The sequence below is a fragment of the Emydura macquarii genome, unplaced genomic scaffold, assembly GCF_026122565.2.
Source record: "Emydura macquarii macquarii isolate MOO-44397 ecotype Brisbane River unplaced genomic scaffold, CSIRO-AGI_Emac_v2 contig_1451, whole genome shotgun sequence".
Classification (NCBI taxonomy): domain Eukaryota; kingdom Metazoa; phylum Chordata; order Testudines; family Chelidae; genus Emydura; species Emydura macquarii.
Genome location: NW_027131588.1, coordinates 21,335,047 through 21,353,452, shown reverse-complemented (window position 1 = coordinate 21,353,452; position 18,406 = coordinate 21,335,047). Strand labels below are relative to the sequence as shown.

At 50.1% G+C, this 18,406-nt stretch overlaps 1 protein-coding gene across 1 annotated transcript; it reads right to left on the bottom strand.

Moving 5' to 3' along the window:
• Positions 1-818: 818 nt before the first annotated feature.
• On the bottom strand, positions 819-17,962 carry TSTD2 (thiosulfate sulfurtransferase like domain containing 2). The gene is made up of 9 exons (XM_067553491.1): positions 17,795-17,962; positions 15,220-15,548; positions 14,029-14,137; positions 11,900-12,025; positions 10,203-10,308; positions 4,739-4,857; positions 3,863-4,021; positions 2,594-2,732; positions 819-1,249 (listed from the first exon to the last, which is right to left on the bottom strand). Exons 1-9 carry the CDS (start codon positions 17,960-17,962, stop codon positions 1,020-1,022), a joined length of 1,485 nt encoding a protein of 494 aa, XP_067409592.1. The 3' UTR covers positions 819-1,019.
• Between the last annotated feature and the right edge of the window lie 444 nt (positions 17,963-18,406).

Here is an 18,406-nt window from a genome sequence, read left to right as displayed (position 1 = left end):
ATGCACACCTGAGAAGAGGTTTATGTGGGGACTCCACACAGCACCACTGCTCCTCCCCACGATGCTCATTACTATTGACACGGTGCCCCTCCACTTTCCTCAGCACATGGTTGAATTGAAATGCATTTCAGACCACCACCAGTTTTCTGCAGCACCCACAGCAAAATGGAAGTCCTGGGCTAAGGGCTGGAACTTGGACATTTAAAAACTCAGTCACACGAATTCCTTTTTGCTGCCGTCCTCCCGCATGGTAGGACATGGGCACTGAGTGTCACTCGCGAGCGACAGAGCCGGCAGTGAGTGGGTTGCGCTGACCCCTTTTCCCATACAACATGCCCCACCAGCCGGACTTGGCTGAGCGTGTACCTGGCCATGGAGCGTCCCCAGCTTTTGCTCTGACGAAGTCCTGGGTCCAGATTCTGGTCTCACACCTGCTGGTCCCTAGTGTAAATCTTGTGTAGCTACCCCAACTTACACTGGTGCAAGGGAGAGGAGACGCAGGCTGCTGGTGTTTACGTGGAAAATGACCTCAACCAGCGTCTGCTCGCGTTCCCAGTGACTAAAAACCCACTGCCTCCATGTCGCTAGCCAGTGAGGGTCTGTGGGGTGGGCCCAGGACATACACAAGGATTGTGGGAAAGACAGCCTGGCCCTTGCGTGTTCCTTCACCTTCCGGCTCCTGTTGGGTTGTGAGTGGCCGGATCCCAGGGCATGTGTCCTACTCCTCAAGTCCTCCCTGGCGCCCGTCGCACTGTGGGAGGCAGAAGAGTGACTTCCCTGCAGCAGGAGGAATCCTGCAGCGCCTCTGTTGTGTTTGATGCTCCGTTAATTTACACTTGGCCTGGGGAAATCAAGCCCTGAACAGACAGCAGAGCTGTCGAAGCCACCTCCGGTGTCTCCATGTCCAAATTCAATTAATAGAACTGGGCAACGGGCACCCAGATTTGGAAGCCCCGTGCCCTAGGACGCGAGTGTGACTTGAGAAGGAGCTAACGTTTTCCTGCGCTGAATATGATCCCTTAAATGCGTTTGGCTGGTACCTGTTGCCGTCGGTCTGTGCATTCACACTCCTCCTTGACCATCCGTCCAGAAGGGCTTGAAGCCAGCGTGAGCTGTTTCTCCTGACAAACGGGACAGCAAGCCGTGAATCCCTTCGCTCGGCAGCGCGGGCAGGTCAGGACAAGCTGCCGGCAGTGCAGGCTGGAGCACAGCTGGTGCTGGTCCCACAGTGTCCCGCAGTACCTGCATTCTGGGGAGAGGAGATGCAGAGTTAAACCCACACTGCCCTATCCATCCCATTTGTAGTGGGGGCCCGGTGTTCTCGTGCTAGGCAATCCTCGGCCACAGGCCTCTGCCTTGAGAATGTCCTGACTGCAGAACTCATTCAGGTGGCTAGCCTTCATCTTCCAAGGACTGCATTCTTGCTCTGGCCCTGCTTCCCTGCCCTTCCTGGCCAGGACGAGATCTAGCCCCTGCCCACAAAAAGTGGCTTTTTCCTTTGATTCGATGGTAACGCGCTTAAGACAAACTCCTTCCTGCCACCCAGGCCCACGCACAGGAGCTGGCTGTCCCTAGGCAGGGGCCATGGCTGTGGTGAGCCAACGGGAGTCAAGGGCCACGTGGGAATGCGCCCGTCACAGAGGGGGACATGCGGTCCTAGCGGCTACACGTCCCTAAGCAACACAGAGCACGATTTGTCCTTCACCACGACGCTTTCCTCCCAACTCTGCTGCACTGCTGGGAGCTAACCCTGACTAGTCTCGCGGGTAAGCTGTTCCCTCTGAGCCAGGCCCCTTCCCCTTCATTTTCTTTCCAGTACTGAGCCTGTCACCTTCAAGCTGGATAAACTCATGGCACGTGCATGAGACGAGTCAGCCGGGGCTGAGCTCAAAGCGGTTATCCATCGAGCTGGAACCGAACAGCTGAATCGCAAGCCCCAGCGAGAAAGCAAGGGTGTGTTTGCGCGTCTTCATCCCCTACTAGAGTGAAATGCAATTCTCTGGGCCGCGTGCGCCTGTGAAGCCAGGAACAGCTGACTGCCCTTGGTCTGTGGCTACCAGGTTTTCCCCCAAAGCGTGGCAGCCTGCTCTGTCAGTTGAAGGTCAGCGGAGCTGGCTCCGTGTGGTGGCAGAAGAGTCAATGGGTGGCTAGGTCACTGGTGCTGTGCTGGCTCAGAATGGTTCGCTCAGTGTAAAGGGGCGACAAGACCCGGACTGTCTGCTGCACAGCACTGCTGTGTGATTAGCTGTTCCTGCCCGCTGGGACAGTGTGCCGTGCTGTCTACGACTTCATGGAGACCTTATCTCGTGGCCCCCTGCCCAGCCAGTCCCGATTGCAGACAATCTCCCCTCTCGCTCCTGTGCCGTTGCTGGTTGGAAAAGCCGTGTTAGGAAAGCGTTCCCCGTATTTTTAGCTGTCTTTAATGCAATTCAGCAGCAGGAAAAAAGAGGCTGATGCCAGCATCACCGACCCCAACCTGCTCTCTGCTGACCATCTGCTGGTATTCCACTGACCACAGGGCATGCACCTCTGTCCGACAGGGCAACGTGGTGACTATTACCATTGTATTGGGGGCTGAGGTGGGATGCCCTACCTGCAATGATGTCTTCATTGGATGAAATGGCGTAACGTTCGTCAAACACAAACAGCTTTCCCCGGTAGAAGCCATCCGGAAACTCTTCCAGGTACTTGTGGATGCCACCCTTGAGCTGGTAAACCTCCCTGCATGCAGCCTGTTTAAAACAAAGCAACAGATACCCTAGGTTGGGCTGGACCAGCAGACTTGTGCCAGCCTGCCTCATGCACACAGAGAAAACTAGATGCCTAGGAGAAGGAGCAATACCTTGGTGATGGCCATAAGCCACCATGCATGTGCCCACGGTCAGGACTGAGTATTGCTGTGCCCGCCAACATCTAATGTTGGTTGGCTGACTGACGCGGGGCCAAAGGGCCACTGCTTCTCAGTCTAATGACTGGTGTTTGTGGTACAGGCTCTAAACGAATCCAGATCATCTCCAGGCCCAAGAGGACACTAGATTGAAGGACGTTCGCTGCATTATAGAGTAAATGCTCTGAGGGCCTGATTCACCCATTCCTTACACCAATTTTACACCAGTGTAATTCTAGGGACTTCTGCAGAGTTCCCCTTGGTTTACACTGGTGTAAATGGATCATGCCTCAGATCTCCAGAGAGTTGATTTGGGCTGATCTGGGATGATTTAGTTGGGGCTGGTCCTGCTTTGAACAGGGGGTGGGAGTAGATGACCTCCTGAGGTCCCTTCCAACCCTCATCGTCTAGGATTCTGTGATCTCTTGCTCTCTGGGCAGGGATAAGGAATAGGTGTGGGAGAGGGATGATGAGCAGGGGGCTGGGGTGCTGGAATAGGACCTGGGCGATGTAGGCTTCATGTTCAGCTCTGCCACTGATTCACTCTGGCACCTCGGGCAAATCTCTCAATCTACCTTGTGTCCTCAGTTCCCATCTGTGAAAGGGGATAATCCTGCAGCGCCTCCCAGGAGCCTTGTGAAGATTAAACCCGTGACTGTGAGGTGCTCGGAGCGCGGGGTGATGAGCGCATGTCAAAAGGCAGCTGGCCCCCAGGGCAGTCGGGTTCCCAACCCACCTGCGCCAGGCTCTGCCCAGACCCGTCTGGGGATAACGGGGAGCCCAGGCAGCTGGGCAGGAGTTAATCAGGTAAGGAACACCTACGCCTTGTGAAGGACAACGTGGCTCGGGCAGGGGAGAAGGCAGTGAGGAAGCACCTGCACAAGCAAAACTTGCAGGCTCAACCTGGCTTCACAAACCAGCAACGGAAAAGGCCACTCCTATATAACCCTTCCCGGGCTGGGCAGGGGCCCTCACCTTGGTCCGGAGGTAGGCGGAGCCGCGCTCACAGCGGATCCCTCCGGTACAGTACATCAGCACGCGCTTGTCTTTAAAAAGCTCTAGATTTTCATCTACGTAGCTGGGGAAGTAGCTGAACTTCCTGATGTCTGGAGCCAGGCAGCCCTGGAAGTGCCCCTGTAACAAGGAGAGAGGGTTGTGTGACTGACAGTACTGGCGGAAGAGGAGTGAGCTGGGCCTGCAGCGTGGGAGACGTGTCTGAACTAAAGAAAGAACCAAGCCTGAATCTCCAGGTCACCGCAGCTACTTTGGCTCAGGCCATAGAAGGTATTTAGGCACCCACCTTCCATTGGGTTAGGTGCCTAATTCCCTTTTGAAGACCTGGACCTTTGTGCCTCACAGCTTCTGGATTCAGGTCCAATAGCTGACACACCTACCCTGTCACCCCAGTGTGAAGGGGATCACCTGGTGGAACAGAGGCTCCTCCCTGCGGCTGGCCCAGAGGGCACGGCTGGAGGAAGGGCCCATGGTCAGGATGTCCCCTCCCTCTGCTGCGCTTATGGCCAGGGCAGTGTGGGCTCTGGCTGGCTAAGTTGGATTTGAATTGCTTTTCTCTATTAAAGCTTCGGCGTCCTCTTTCTGTATCATGTCTGTTTCCCTTCAGAGGAGCATTGTGCTGCCTGCTGCAGGACGGGGCCGTCGGACTGCCCCTCAGCACAGCACTGCATGGCCAGGCAGGCCCTTTGCTGCTGGGGCTAGGTAGTGAGGTCCCGTTCATGAATCGGTGCTACCAGCCAGCTGCTGGGTCGCACCGCACCCCGTCACCCACACGTGCAGCCAGGGTAAGGTGAGCCCCCAGCGGAACATCGCAGGGAGCAAATGCACACCACTTACTATTTGACTTTCATAAAAGTTCCTGCAGTCCAGTAAGATGGTGTCGTTTTGTGCTGCCGTCGCCTGAGACAAATATTTCTCCACTTCTTTGTGAAACTCCTCAGGGGATAAATGGATTCCTGAAAATAAAACACAGTGACGGAGGCGCCGACAAGCTGAGCCACGCTTTAAACTGTGACAAGCGTAGCGATGCCACGCGGCCCTTCTCCTAGCCCAGCGCCGACACAGCTGCATGACAAGCTCTGGGAAGTCAGCGCTACTGACATGTCAGCTGGTCTCAGCCCAAACGTAGCGGGCCAAATGTATCTGTGACATCACGCCACAGGCTTCAGTGACTGAACGAATGCATCACAGCCAGAGACAGGGCAAGGAAGGATGGCCAGCAACCATCTGTCTTACAGCCGGCTGGCTGGAACTGCAGCGCTGATGCTCTGCCACCTGGCCCCTTGCTTTGTCATTTACACCACGCGTGCAAAACACTACCCTGTGCTCTGGTGGGTGACGTGCACTCTGCCTGGGTGGGGAGGATCAGGCCCGAGTGTTCTGGGCCAGCGAAGCAGCCCAGAGGCATCCCCGCCTGCCTCTTCTCCGCTAAGGAGCCTGGCCTGGAGGAGGTGTCAGGAAGAGACTCGCACAGAGCCACGCTGCCTGGTTCTAGCACTGTGACTCCACTGCCCTCCACAGCATCTCTGAGCAACAGACGCACATGCCCATGAAAGGTGTTGCACTGTCAACCCTGACGAATGAAACGGCGGCCAGGCCGGCCCAGCACTTGCTAACCTCCCTCAGCCCTGGCCTTGCCGGATGAAAGTAGAACTTGGTCTCCAGGCCCATTCAGTTCTTGGATTCTGTACAGTGATGTTACTGGGGGCTGGGGGGTTGTGGTCTCCAGGGAGCTAACTGAAGACTATCCAAGAGCCGCGTAATTGCTGCCCTAGCTGGTAACTGAAGCAATGACTGAGCAGTGAGCAGCTCTGTAGCCCTTACCAATGGCTGGAGCCATACAGTCCCTCTCCGGTGGGCTTGCACGAGTCCCACCAACTACAGGCACGTCAGTATTGTGTGCTACTGTCCTCCTAGTATATTCAGTGGGTCCTTTACTTCCTGGCATTGAATAAACACCCCTCGGGGTTTACAGACGGGCTGGGTTATGATATTGCGGGGCGGGGCACAGCTGCACCACAGATGAGGCTGCAACGCTGTCCCTGTTTAAAATCCCATTTTCAAGACTCTTCAAAATCTACATATAAAGTCAGACCCTCTTGAAAACTCAGCTCCAGGCGCAGGGGAGAGTTTGCGATGCAAATCTAGGGTCATTTGGGCCAGAGTCCCTGCCCCCTCCCCTCTGCTCCAAAAGACTGGTTTTTAACATTCCAACTTTCTTAAAACGCTTTTTTGTGCAGAGCTGGAGGGACGGGGAGAAATCCATGGCTAACAGCTGTGGGACACTTACAGCATGTGACTGCCCCCACCTGAGATCTAGTGACTGGTACCAAGAATGAGCTGCAAAACTTCCTGAATAAAAAATAACTCCGCTTTATTTCTGGTGCCAGAGACTGAATGCCAGGCCCCTGCAGGAAAGAGCAGCATTGCCTGAGGAGGATCCTGGCTGGAGCTGAGAGAAGGACCATCACTCACAGCAAACCCTGGAGTCTAGGGAAAAGTCCTCTGTGCTGCAAACCAGGAAACCGTACAGTCAAGCCTCTTCTTCCACAATGACTGGCAGTCATGTGTCTGTGCCACTCACAACCTTTATTGTTCGTCAAGCCTCCAGAGCAGCCTGGCCTCCGTTTTAGAGGTAACAGAGGCCACACAAAGTGGAGCTGAGAAGAGAACCCAGGTCTCGGAGACAGCAGATCGAAGTCTCGCCCACTCAGCTGCTTGAAATGTACATGACAAATGTATGTGCTTGTCTATTCTGGCTGGAGAGAGTGTGTGTGTGATTCCTGCACGCCCACTTCAGAGCATGGAGAGACACACCAATAAAGTGCTACATCGTTTGGCCAGGCTGGGACTCCTGTGCAGCGAATGAGGAAAGCCTGCCCTGAAAGCGAGAGGCTGGTTCTGTGGCTAAGGACTAGGCTACAAGACAGCGTTCTGGCGACACAAGTCCGCTTTTGGCGACAAACCAGGGGCAGTGCACACGCTACAGCGCTCCCCCCACCGACAAAACTGCCCTGCTTTGGTGACAAAATAAAACCATCTCGACAAGAGGCGGAGATTTTAGCGGCAAACTCAGAGCGACAAAGTGTCAGGGTAGATGCCGTGTGCCGTAACGGGGCTCCGGGAGCTGTCCCACAGTGCCCACCCTGACCGCTCTGCTCACTGGTTTGCACTCTGCTGCCCTGCCCCGCACTCCAGCTACACAGGTGGGTTCCCCTCCCCTTTCACAGCCCCAGGAAGTTTTGAAATTGCCTGAAGAGCTCACAGCTACTGCCCAGCTGAGCACGCTGGCTCCCGGCAGCAAACGCCTGCCTGCCTGGACTACAGCGGAGGGGGGTGGATCATCCTCCTGGGTCTATGGGGAGATGAGGCTGCGGGAGAACTTGGAGGGAATCAATCCTGCTCTCCAAGGGCCGGCATGCAGGCTGCTGCTGAGGGAGAGACTCCTGATGTGCTGTGCAGAGCCAGGGAGGGGGGCAGGGGCTGACGTTGGGGTGCCCCCCGTCCCCTGTACAGGTCTCCGCTGAGCTGGGGTGGGGAAACGGGGCCACCAGCTGTCTGTGCACCAGCTGCTGCCTCAGGATTGGTTGCTGCCAGCTGCTCTCTGAACTCAGAGATAGCGTGCGGACCCGCTCGCTGTCCCCCAACACACACTCTGTATCTGTCTCTCTCTCACACACACACTCGCTCCGTTACGCACTCCCCCACCCTCCCACACACACACATTTCTGCAAGCTTCTTGTGTCTGTGCTCTGCAGTGGCCGCGTGGCTCCCAGGGCCGTTGAGACGCGGCTGTCAGTCTAGTAGGATGCCCATGGAATGAGGAGACTCAGGACCTTCATCGTGTGACGCTGCGCCTGCCCCACCAGGCACGGCAAACCCTTCCCAAAGCCCCCTGCGTGCCATTGCGCAGTGCAGCAGCTACCCACAGTGCACTGCTCCCTGTGTCGATGCAAGAGCCGGTGGGGTCAATGCGCTGCCCGGACACCAGCACAGCGAGGACATGCAACGGCGGCTTAATTACAGCAGTAGCCGTGCAGTGGCGTAAGCTGTGTTGATAAAACTCTGTCGTGTAGACCAGGCCCAAGGCCTGCCTGGCTTTGCCACACACACTTCCTGTGTGAATTATGTTCTGCTGTTGGAGGACAGGGAACACGTAGGTTACGTTTATTCCCTGCTCCTGTTACTTCAAGCTGATTCGTGTAAATTGGGGCCCTCCCCCTGCACTGGGATCGTCTAGCACAGACTCCCGCAACTGGGCGGCGTCCCAGTGAAAGAAGGCAGCTCAGCGGGACAGTCAGATCCTGATCTGCAGAATCCCAGTGACATGAACAGGACACCATGCAGACACGTACAGGGCGGCGTGAGCTAGTCATGCTGCAGGGTCAGGGCCTATGTGGTCTGTTGAGTCCCATTTCTTTCACCGGGTCTCAGCACAAGGGCAGGGTGTGACAGTCTGTAGCCCTGGGTCCACCCCTTTCTCAAGGCCATCTTAAATTTTGTACAAGTGCTGCCTTGTGAGGTCTCAGCTGAAAACTCATTATTTGCTGATCTTTATTGTCAGGGTAAAATCTGTGCAGCAACACTGTAATGGAAAGTTAAGATTCTACTGTAGGATGTTGCTAAGATATATTTCAAATCTGGGGAAACAGCCACAAACCAGTTCCGCAGAGACAAAAGGCAAACTGACGCCTCGCCAGGTGTCAATGAAATCAAATGGACCATCACCCGGGAATTTGCTGGTGTTGCTCTGCAGTGTAATTTAAGAGTGGCTGGCTGTAACACTCAGACAGTATAGGTGGGAGTAATTCACAGGCTGGAGGCTGTGTGAGAGCAGACCAGGAGTGGTTGCTTTCACAGTGAAGCAGTGTAAACGCATCCCAGATTGGAGAATTGAGGGGACACTGCTGTTCAACAGTCCCAGCTGTACCCTGGGTAATGTCACAGTGGCGCTGTGAACAGGATCTATGCACAGCTTGCTGTTTTGGATGAAGTTTACACTTTAAGCACTGGTACGGCGATTATAAGTGAGTCTCAAGTGTGGTGACTGGAGCCAGTCAAAGAATGGTTACGGTTTGTTGTTTTCTGTTTGCTTATTTCAGGAAAGGGAAATAGAAACAATAAAGCATAAAAAGAGTGGCAAGGACACAACTGCAAAGTTAGAGATGTCCAGATTGGAAGCAGCAGAAAAAAGAGAGAGAATGCCAGTTCCAGACGTGGCAGGCAGAACTGAGACTAAAAGAAACAGCTGCACTGGAAGCTGAAAAGCAAAAAGAAGAAACTGCCCATAGGAGAGCAGCTGAAGCCCATAAGACAGCCATGGAGCTAAAACAATGAGAAGCTGAAGCCCATAAGTGAGAAGCTGAGGAGAAGGAGAAGAAGAAAATACAATCCAGAAGTGTTAGAAAAACATCCCAGAGTAACCGACGTCTCTCTCCACGCAAAGTATCGTCATGTGGGACCACCTATGTCTTGTCTACAAAAAGACAGACTGCACTGAGGAATACTTCATCACTTTTGAAAAGCCATGTGACGTTTATAAGATTCCTGAGGACAAGAAAGTCCCCACACTGATTGCAAAACTGTTTGGAAAAGCTCAGAATGTATTTAATGAAATGCCAATTCAGGAAGCTTTGATGTATTCTGAATTTAAGAAAGCTGCTTTACAAAGGTTCCAAATTACTCCTGAGGTTTGGATTGGAGGAATTAATAACAGGTTATCTGCAGTAATGTTAGGGTCTCTGTGCAATGCCTAAGTCCTGCAGCAATATTTACACAGCGATCTCTATGAGGCTTACAGTGTTTGTTCTGTAAAGGCAATTTCACAGCTATCTGAAACATCCGCATTTTGTGTCTATTTAAAGCAATTATACATCTTTCTTGTGCTGAAAAACTCCTCCAAATCATTGCATTATTAACTGTGTGTATTTTCTCCATACACCCTCTCTTAACCAGTATGACTTTCAAAGTGCTGTGTGCTTCATTCTCAAAACTAAGGGCAAGACTCAGTGACTACTAATCTGGTGGACTGAAATGGACAGTTTAATTTCGAGTTGCCAAAGCAGCTAAATCTTGTGCAAATCAATGACCTGATCCAGCAATTTCCCCACGAAGGGAAGTCCCATTGCAAGGACGGCAACTCCCCTGGTCATTTTCTAACAAAACTATCTCTGCTTTTGTCTTATCCTGGTTATTGTGCAAAGATGGGTGTTCTAGTGACAGTGTGTTACTCTGTTTGCCTCACAGTTCAGTTCCCGTCTCTGCTGAAGACACGTTATTATTGTTAATAAAATCAACATACCGGTTTCTTTGTAGGAGACTTTCTTTGGATCGATGCCCATGGGTACGATCTCTTCAAATACACCAACTCGAAGGTCTGGGAAACAGTGAGCTCCTCCTGCACTGCTCTGGGAAATTAAAAATAAGGACATGCCACCAAAACAACACCTTGCTGACAAGTTGAAGACATACAAACAGATGATCAGGTCCCTTCAGACTTGCTGAGACTCCACGGTATTTCTGGTTTCTAAAGTCACGTGAGACGTCAATACAAACAAGTCGCTTTGGGGGACTGGATGGCATGGGGGATTGGAGACGGCTTCTCTCCTCTTAAGGTTGCATCTCTGAATCCGCCATGCTCAGCAATAGCCATCTCACGGCTGTGTGGGGGATCCCAGTCCAGTTCCCCGTGGACAGTTTTTCAAATAACTCTTAAAAAGGCAACTGGTCACTGATGGAGAGTCTCAGCAGAGATGCCGAGGGCTGAATGCACCATGGAAATTCAGCCAGCCACTCCTGGTTAGCAGCGGTCCCGCTTGCTCAGGAACGAGACCTGTTAGCAGGCAGCATGAGGTGGCCTGCCCTGCCACTGAGCGTGCTCGGTCTAGTTTGTTGATAAAGAAAGGCTTCGTTATCCGGGGCAGGCAAGCTGGGACCTTTCACCAATGCTAAATTCACATCAAATTTAAAAGAATAAATAAAAATTCCCTTCTGCTCCCCAGCCATGCTCCATTGCGATCGTCACTCAGCACAAGAGCACAGGTCAGGGGGGTGTGACGGAAATCTGCAGTGATCCATGAGGCTCACTGGGTTCTGATGTGATGCATGAGGGACTAGCCAGATTCAGGGTTTTCCTACTGGAGAGCCCAATCCTGCACCCCTTCTGCACATGGAACTCATGGGAACCTTCAATCCTTCCCTCTGTGCACTTTCTGCTGAATTTAGTGGGAGATAAATGAACAGCAAGGCTGCACATTCAAGCCTGGAATGCAACACAACAATGTACACACATACACACAATATGCACAGTGCAGTGCAGGCCTAATTCACCTCTCACTGCAGCCAATGGGGGAGCCTTTGCATTTACTACAACGGACACTGGAGCAGGCTCTCTAGCATCTTGAAGATAAGGGCCTGATTTTCAAGGCCTGACATCTTTTGTGCGCACACAAGCATGGCACTCACACATGGTGCACGCACTTCCCCAGCACTAACACCAACGGGCGTGCATGCGGCGCTCGGCACGTGAAAATTCTATCCTGTGCAGGCAGGTGCGAGAATGTGCCCGTTGCACGTGCTGGTGTCTGAGCTGGGAGAATGTGACACAGGAGAGCATGTATGCAGCTTTGCACATGCACAGGTGAAGGCTTTGCTGAGGCTCTAATGAAAAAAGATTAAATCAACACTGGAATTTTATAAGGACTTTTAGCTTAATGATTCTTAATTATTCTATCTGATTATCTTATTTACAACAGCCACAAGTTTTCTCACTGGAGACAAAACTATCCCCAGGATAATAAATAATAATAATAATAATATAATAATAAAACAAAACTGCTTATCCCCAAATAAACTGTTCCTTAGGCCAACAGGTTTATGTGGACTTTTTTGCAGCAGAGGGCAGCTCCCATGAAGTCACATTTATTTATAAAAGACATTCGGAGGATGAAAGCAAACATTTGAGTAAATAATAACTGTATTTTAATCCCTTTCTCTTACCTTGAAATCCTCTCTGCACAAAATGGTTTTGAACAGAGGATGAGAAAGCATTGCCTCTATATAAAGACTGGTCGCTACTTTGCTTCCACCAACCGTTCCGTTGATCCCTTCTGACGCAATGCGCACCTAGAAGCCAGAAAGGGAAGCTAGATTTAAGATGTAGTCATAATGCAAACCAATCAGAATGAAATTAATGAAACAGGAGCAGCTGGGAATGAAAGGAGCGTTGTAGAACAATGTTCAGGAAAAGAGAGAGTGGGGAAAAGAACTCAAGGGATCCTGAATGAGAGAGAAGTGCAGAAAAAGAAACAAAAGCCAGGAAACGTTCTGTGGCTGTTTTTGCTCGGTACTCCTAAAAAGGATAATGAGAGAGTCAGAAAACCTTGCGCAGAAAGCAAAAAAACAATTACCAGTAAGGTGCAAATTCTGCACTAATTAGTCAGACACAGCCTCCAAGGGGCGTTTTAGCCGAGTAAGGACTGTGGTATTAGGCCCAGTGCAGCAGGTAGAAAGAGAGGGAAAGTGCATATGGTTCAATTAAATCTAGCCGACTCGGACACATTAGATCTAGAGTAGTAGAGAAATTTTCTTAAAAGTGAAGAAAACCTCAGAATGGATGGAAGCAAATTTTGACTAAATCAAGGGAGAGCGGAAAAGTTTGCAGGTGACGAGCAAATGTAACATCCGTCTTTGAGAAGGAAAGGCTGGGAAACTACCAACTAAAATATAATATTAGCAAAGACAGGGAAATCGATGTCAGGGCATTTCACTGAGGTATCTAGGAGCTGCATAAAAAAACCGGGAAAATAAAGGTGCTTCTCGCTCATTCCTCCTGGGTGGATGAGCATGACTTTGTGTATTCAGCGCTTTTGGGTTTAGTGAGTTTGAAGTAGCATCAGTTCTGGGAAGCAGTTCACGGGCCAGACACAGGCTGCTTTGTGAACTCAGAACACTGTGCTGGTCTGATCTCCAACCCCCATGGATACAGAAAAGCTAAAGAAATTACAAAGAGGGGCAACAAAACTGATGCACAGAGTGGGGAGGAGAGACAGAATGCCAGACTGAAGTGAAAGGACATAGTCCATCAAGAAGGAAGTGTCAGGGATCATGGACCCAGGTGATACATAATTTCAAGGGAGCTAGACAACAGAAGACTGAACAGGAGCTAGTCGTAGTTCAAGACAAGTAGGCAAGAAGTAAAGAGCTGACGATAAGGAAGGAAAAGTTTAGGGTAGGTGCTGGGGAAAGGACTGTAGGAGCAATGGAGCAGCAGCAGAGAGTAGCAAGGGAGGCAGTCAGCACTGCAGCTATTCAGAACAGGCTGGAGAAGATGGTCACTGTAGCAGAGTGCACGAAGTCAGGCTGGATGAGCCAAGTGGCCTTTTTGGCCCTGCGCTGGGGATTACAAACCCCACAAGGGTTAATGCGCTGCTGTGAACCAATCAGCCCCGCTTGCTGCACTGGTCGTGGGTGTCAGGCCAGAAGGAGGGACGAGCCTGCTCAGCTGAGGGAGGAACACTCTTCATGTGGTGAGAAAAGCTGAGCTAGGACCAGTGCCTGATGGAACCTCCCTGGACACGGGACTATTTGGCGGTACCTGGGGACCTGCCGGATGTCTGGATCCCACTGCCCTGGCGGTGGGTGTCTCTCCTGAAGCGGCAGGAGGACGGATGGCTGAGTAACTTTACAGGGGCTGAGAACAAAGGCCAGGTAGGAAGAAGGCTCCTTTATTTTGCGTTCGTTTGGACTGTGACTGGATTCTGCTACCCCAGAAGGGAACTGAGCCTCCTGGCTGGAGGGCTGAGCCAAGTAAACCACCAGAGCAGGCAGGAAACAGTAGCTGGAGAAACTGAGGTAGAGGCAAGTCTGCAATACCATGCCTCCCCAGGAGGTGGTGCACTGGGGGCCCCTAATGTCTGTGTAGGTATGAGACACAAAAACATGCATGATCATAAAACAATCCTATGCCTCATGCAACTCTGCATTGCACAGCTGGATGTAAACCGGTAAACACTCTGCTGTCTCCTAAACGCAATAGTGCCGATTACAGCCTGGCTCTGCGGAGCACACCATATCTCACTAAACAGACAACCAGCAGGAAGAGAAAGAGCTCTTCCTTAAAGACTTACCTTGCCAGTGAGATGAAGGTGCTGGCATAGGGACTTCTGCCACCCACAGAGCCTCCCTGGGTCCTTCACCTCACGGTAACAGTAATATAACAGCACTTCTCCCACTCCACTGCCACGAAAGAGAAACAGAGTGTTTTAGATTCAGCAGCACACAAGACTATGCAGGTAATACTGTAGTCAGTGTCCCAGAGGGCATTCACCCTTAGAGAAATGGCCAGATTCCTCAGGCTGCTGTCAAAGGGTTTTGTGGAGCTATGGTGTTTTTCATTTACTTCAAGCAGCGGAAATAAATCAGAGCTGGCGCAGATCTCTAGATCCCTAGTTTTTTTCTGTATTGTTCTTCACAATGTTGACAAAAAACTCCTAGTGCTACATGGCCACGAGCACATGGCTTATTCTCCTTTGAGAACCAGATTTCTTTAAACACATGCAACGTGAGGACTCATTTTTTCCAGACATGTCAGAGACTCCTTGAGGACGAAGGCTGAAGTTTCAAAACTAAAGCATTTGAATTAGCCAAGTGCAAAAAGCATCCACTTCTTTTAAAGGGACAATCAGGACCAAAGCCTGAGGTGGTGTAAGCTGGACTCTCTTACACTCAGTAGGACTCACGTACACCCACAGATGAATGTGTAAGGTGTTATAACCCACACACTGGAGAGCCAGGAGCGGGTTTCAGGAGAGGGTAGCCTGCATATTCTCGCCCTCTGCTGCTAGTTGCTTTCCTTGATAGATGCCTTTTTATGGCCTCCGAGTGTGAGTTACTCCACCCCAGACCTTCTTCGACTCCGTGGGGAAAAATACAGATATGGGGCCTGATTCTCCATGGCCTTTCACCATGGGCGGTCACTTAAAACTGGTGTGAAGTGGGGGTGAAACGCTCCCAGGTCAGGAATGGCTGTCCAAGATGCATGTCAGGAAGTGGGAATGAGTCCAGGGAATTGTGGGTAACTAGATAAATCCTAGGGGGGTTAGAAGGAATCTAAACACGTGGCCAGGCTGAGACGAAGGTGTGAAGTTGCATCAATTAAAGCTTTGTCATACACAAAAGTGGCAACAGTTTAATTAAAACTCGTTTGTAAATGGCTGTAGTTAAACGGGTGCAAACAGCTATCTGGATGCACTGATGCTGGCTCCCACCAGGCACCCAGTGAGCAACACAGTTTTCATATTGCCCAGGCAATTTCTTACCTTGTCAGTTCATCCAAACTAATGTTGCGTGTGTCTGGGAGCCTATCAGAGAGCTCCTGGCTGTCGCAAGTGGGACCACATAGTCTATCTGCCTCCTCTGCAGAAGCTGGGTTAGTTGAGGTGCCAGCCTCAGCAGCCAACTGCTTTAAAATCAAACCTGTCTGCTGCCAGATGTCGGGGGCATGCTGCATAGCCACATGTCTGTGAATGCCAGTGAGGTCTTTAAAAGTCTGTTCGCAGCATTTCCACCACAGTCCCGCTCTGCACGTGGCTGGAGCACAGCTAGCTGGGGCCGGCACTTCCTTGGCTTTGACAAAGAGGGCAAAGGCCTGTAATGTATTACAAACACAATCAGTTACGGTTCGGTTTCTTCCTGGATCCTGTCATGTGACCTCTTTAATGACCCCAGACTGGATGAAGACCAAATCCCTGTGAGGTGAGGCTTTTAAACAGGCTTCCCAATTAGTAGACACATGTTAGGGTAAGTAAATAATTACCCTGGGATTTCTCAGAACTGCTGTTTCTGATGATGCCTCCAATCTGACCTGCCAAGGATCTTGGTCTTAATAGAAACAGCTGCCATGTTAATCAGCTGGGGAGTTATTTTCAGAGCCAAGGCTAGTGTGCCGTATTGGGAAGGTTTGCGGTACTAGCCCCCAAGCCACTACTGAAACACAGGCTCTTCTTCTGGGGCCACTGTTCCAGGGCTGTCACGGTCCAGCACCCCTCAGCCATTGCCAGCGACATGCACCTACAGCTCCCCCTCTGTCTGCCTCGCCGAAACATGCTGCTGCTCAGACTGCGCCCTAGGAGTGATATTCCCATGCACGCCAATTAACCCTGCCCTATCCCTAAAATGTCCCACATATTCTGCCCCCCACAACCTCTTACATGGGTCCACACAGCTGCCTACAGCTGAGCCCAGAGAATGCCACTGCCAGGGTGGCCCCTGTCTGATGTGTGCATTTCCACCAGCATCCTCCTGGCTAAACTCAGGCAGCAAGGAAGACACATGCTTACCTTCCCTACTATGTTCCCCAGCGTTGCCTCAAGGGCCAGGTCCCCTGCCTGAAGTGGGATATGGGGCAGACTGCAGGAGGATGGGAAAGGGGAGAACAGTGGCATGATAGAGGCTGAGACTGCGGAGGAAAGGGAAGGACTCTAAGGTGTCACTTCAGTGGTCATGACCCTCTCTGCCTCCTGTTTTGGGGGACTTTGTCACACAGCCGTTTTGGGAGATGTGTACATAGATATGTGTATGGTGCCACATACTGTGTACATTCAGCAACCCAGTGTGTATCAGTAAGTGTAGCAGATGGCATTGGAAGATAGCCTGCAGTGCGTGTCCTTGTGTCTGAGCAGGGCCGAACATTCAGCTGGGAGCCTTAAATAACTCCCACGTAGCTTTGTAATGATTGTGAACACACCCACACCCTCAGATGAACATTCCGATCACCCGCATTTGCTCAGATGCAATGGGAGGTCTGTGCTCAAACCATGGTTGAGGAATTCTCTGCACACTTATATTTGCAGCACTGTTCAGTTTTACTGTAGGTAAGTGATGCAATGCATGTGGTTTAACCTTGGAAATGTCATGAGCATCCTTGCAGGGCATCTTGAAAATGTCCCTTCACATACAAACGCCAGTTTTTAGGCACAAAAGTTGGAAATAACATTATTAAAATGAAACTATCCCCTTAATATGTCATATTTCTGTCTGTTTAGGACCTTCTTTCCCACCCATTATTGTTGCAAGCAACCCAGTGATTAAAGACAAAATATTTATCTCTATTTTGTCAGTGTATTTGACAGTACTCTATGTAATAGTCAGTTTCACTATAATCAGTTTCTATTGCTGTTTACTCTGAGAAGGCAGAATCACTGTATGTAAAGTAGGTTTCACTGTTACACCTGACTACAATGAATGTGTGAGACTTTCACACAGCAACATTACATTGGAAAACTTTGTTTTCTAAAAAAATAAGAAAATGTTACAAAAATTGGCAGGACCAATCAGAGGCAGATTTCAGATTGGATACCTTTAATCAATTTTTTTTCTTTAAACTGACTAGGTTTCAAGTGCAGAGTGTCCCTTTAACACTGGTTTCTCTGTGTTTGAATTCTGTTTCAGATTTGCCTTTTCATTTGTTCACACGAGTAAACCTGTGACAGTACTTTAATGCACTAACATCCTCTCTTAAGCCCAATTCAACCAAGAGTTTAAGCATATGCTAAACTTTAAGCAAGTTTTTAAAATCCATACCTATTCATCAAAGCACTTACATTTAAGCACATACTTAAGTGTATGTTCAATCGGTCTTAACACCGATTACATCTCCATTTGCCTTAAAGGAATTAATTGTAGACTCTTTTCATTTAAATAATATGATACTAATGGAGCCAAATTACTTTTTAACTTATTCCTATAACAAGAATTAAGGGTGTAGCATGAATGAGATAGGAATTCTGTAAAGCAAGCTCTTACAAGATTACAAAGAAGTTGTGTAGTTGCATAATCTGCATTATGAACATATTCAATGAAGTTGAATGAATGAATGAATTCAATAAAACATACCTTCTTCTTTGCAAATGCATACTTCTTCCTCACACTGGTATCTAATTCTGCTTTGAGATTGCTTTTGGCTGTCAAAGGAAGAGGATCTTTCAAGTCCAGATCTGGAAATCTTAAAATACAGCACTCCGCTTCATCTCCTCCATCCAGCAGTACAGACGAAGGTATCATTGCAGTGTCACTGTGATTAGGCATAAATCCTGTTCTGTGATCAAGGGGAGACCCGGGCAAGACACAGATGTGTAACTATTCTTATCAAACATACATAGCAAATACCATATTAATACTAGAAATTCAAAACAATGACACACTACAGACTCAGACAGTGCTAACGGCAGTCTTTTTGTCTTCACAGTCCTGTCACTGCTCTACAACAGCGAAAAAGTCAACCAGCAGCAAGCACTAACTTTTTAAGGAATTTAAGACTATAAAACCAGTGCTCAGAGAAGTTACCAGATATCTGCCTGGAGATCTTTCATGCCACGCTTGCAAAGACAGAAATTTTGAACTAAGTTCAGAACAGTGAGTCTCTATGATCTCTTCTTATCTCGCAGGTTTTGCTGGATAGCAAATAACCGTGATTTCAAAAACCCTGGCCAGCTCATTGGAGAATCT

Excerpts from the sequence above, each read along its gene's own strand:
- TSTD2 (XM_067553491.1), bottom strand. The coding sequence starts at position 17,962 with ATGATACCTTCGTCTGTACTGCTGGATGGAGGAGATGAAGCGGAGTGC. Across the intron at positions 15,549-17,794 it reads ATGCATTTGCAAAGAAGAAG|GCCTTTGCCCTCTTTGTCAA; the intron begins GTATGTTTTATT and ends AATACATTACAG. Across the intron at positions 12,026-14,028 it reads ACCTTCATCTCACTGGCAAG|GTGCGCATTGCGTCAGAAGG; the intron begins GTAAGTCTTTAA and ends TCTGGCTTCTAG.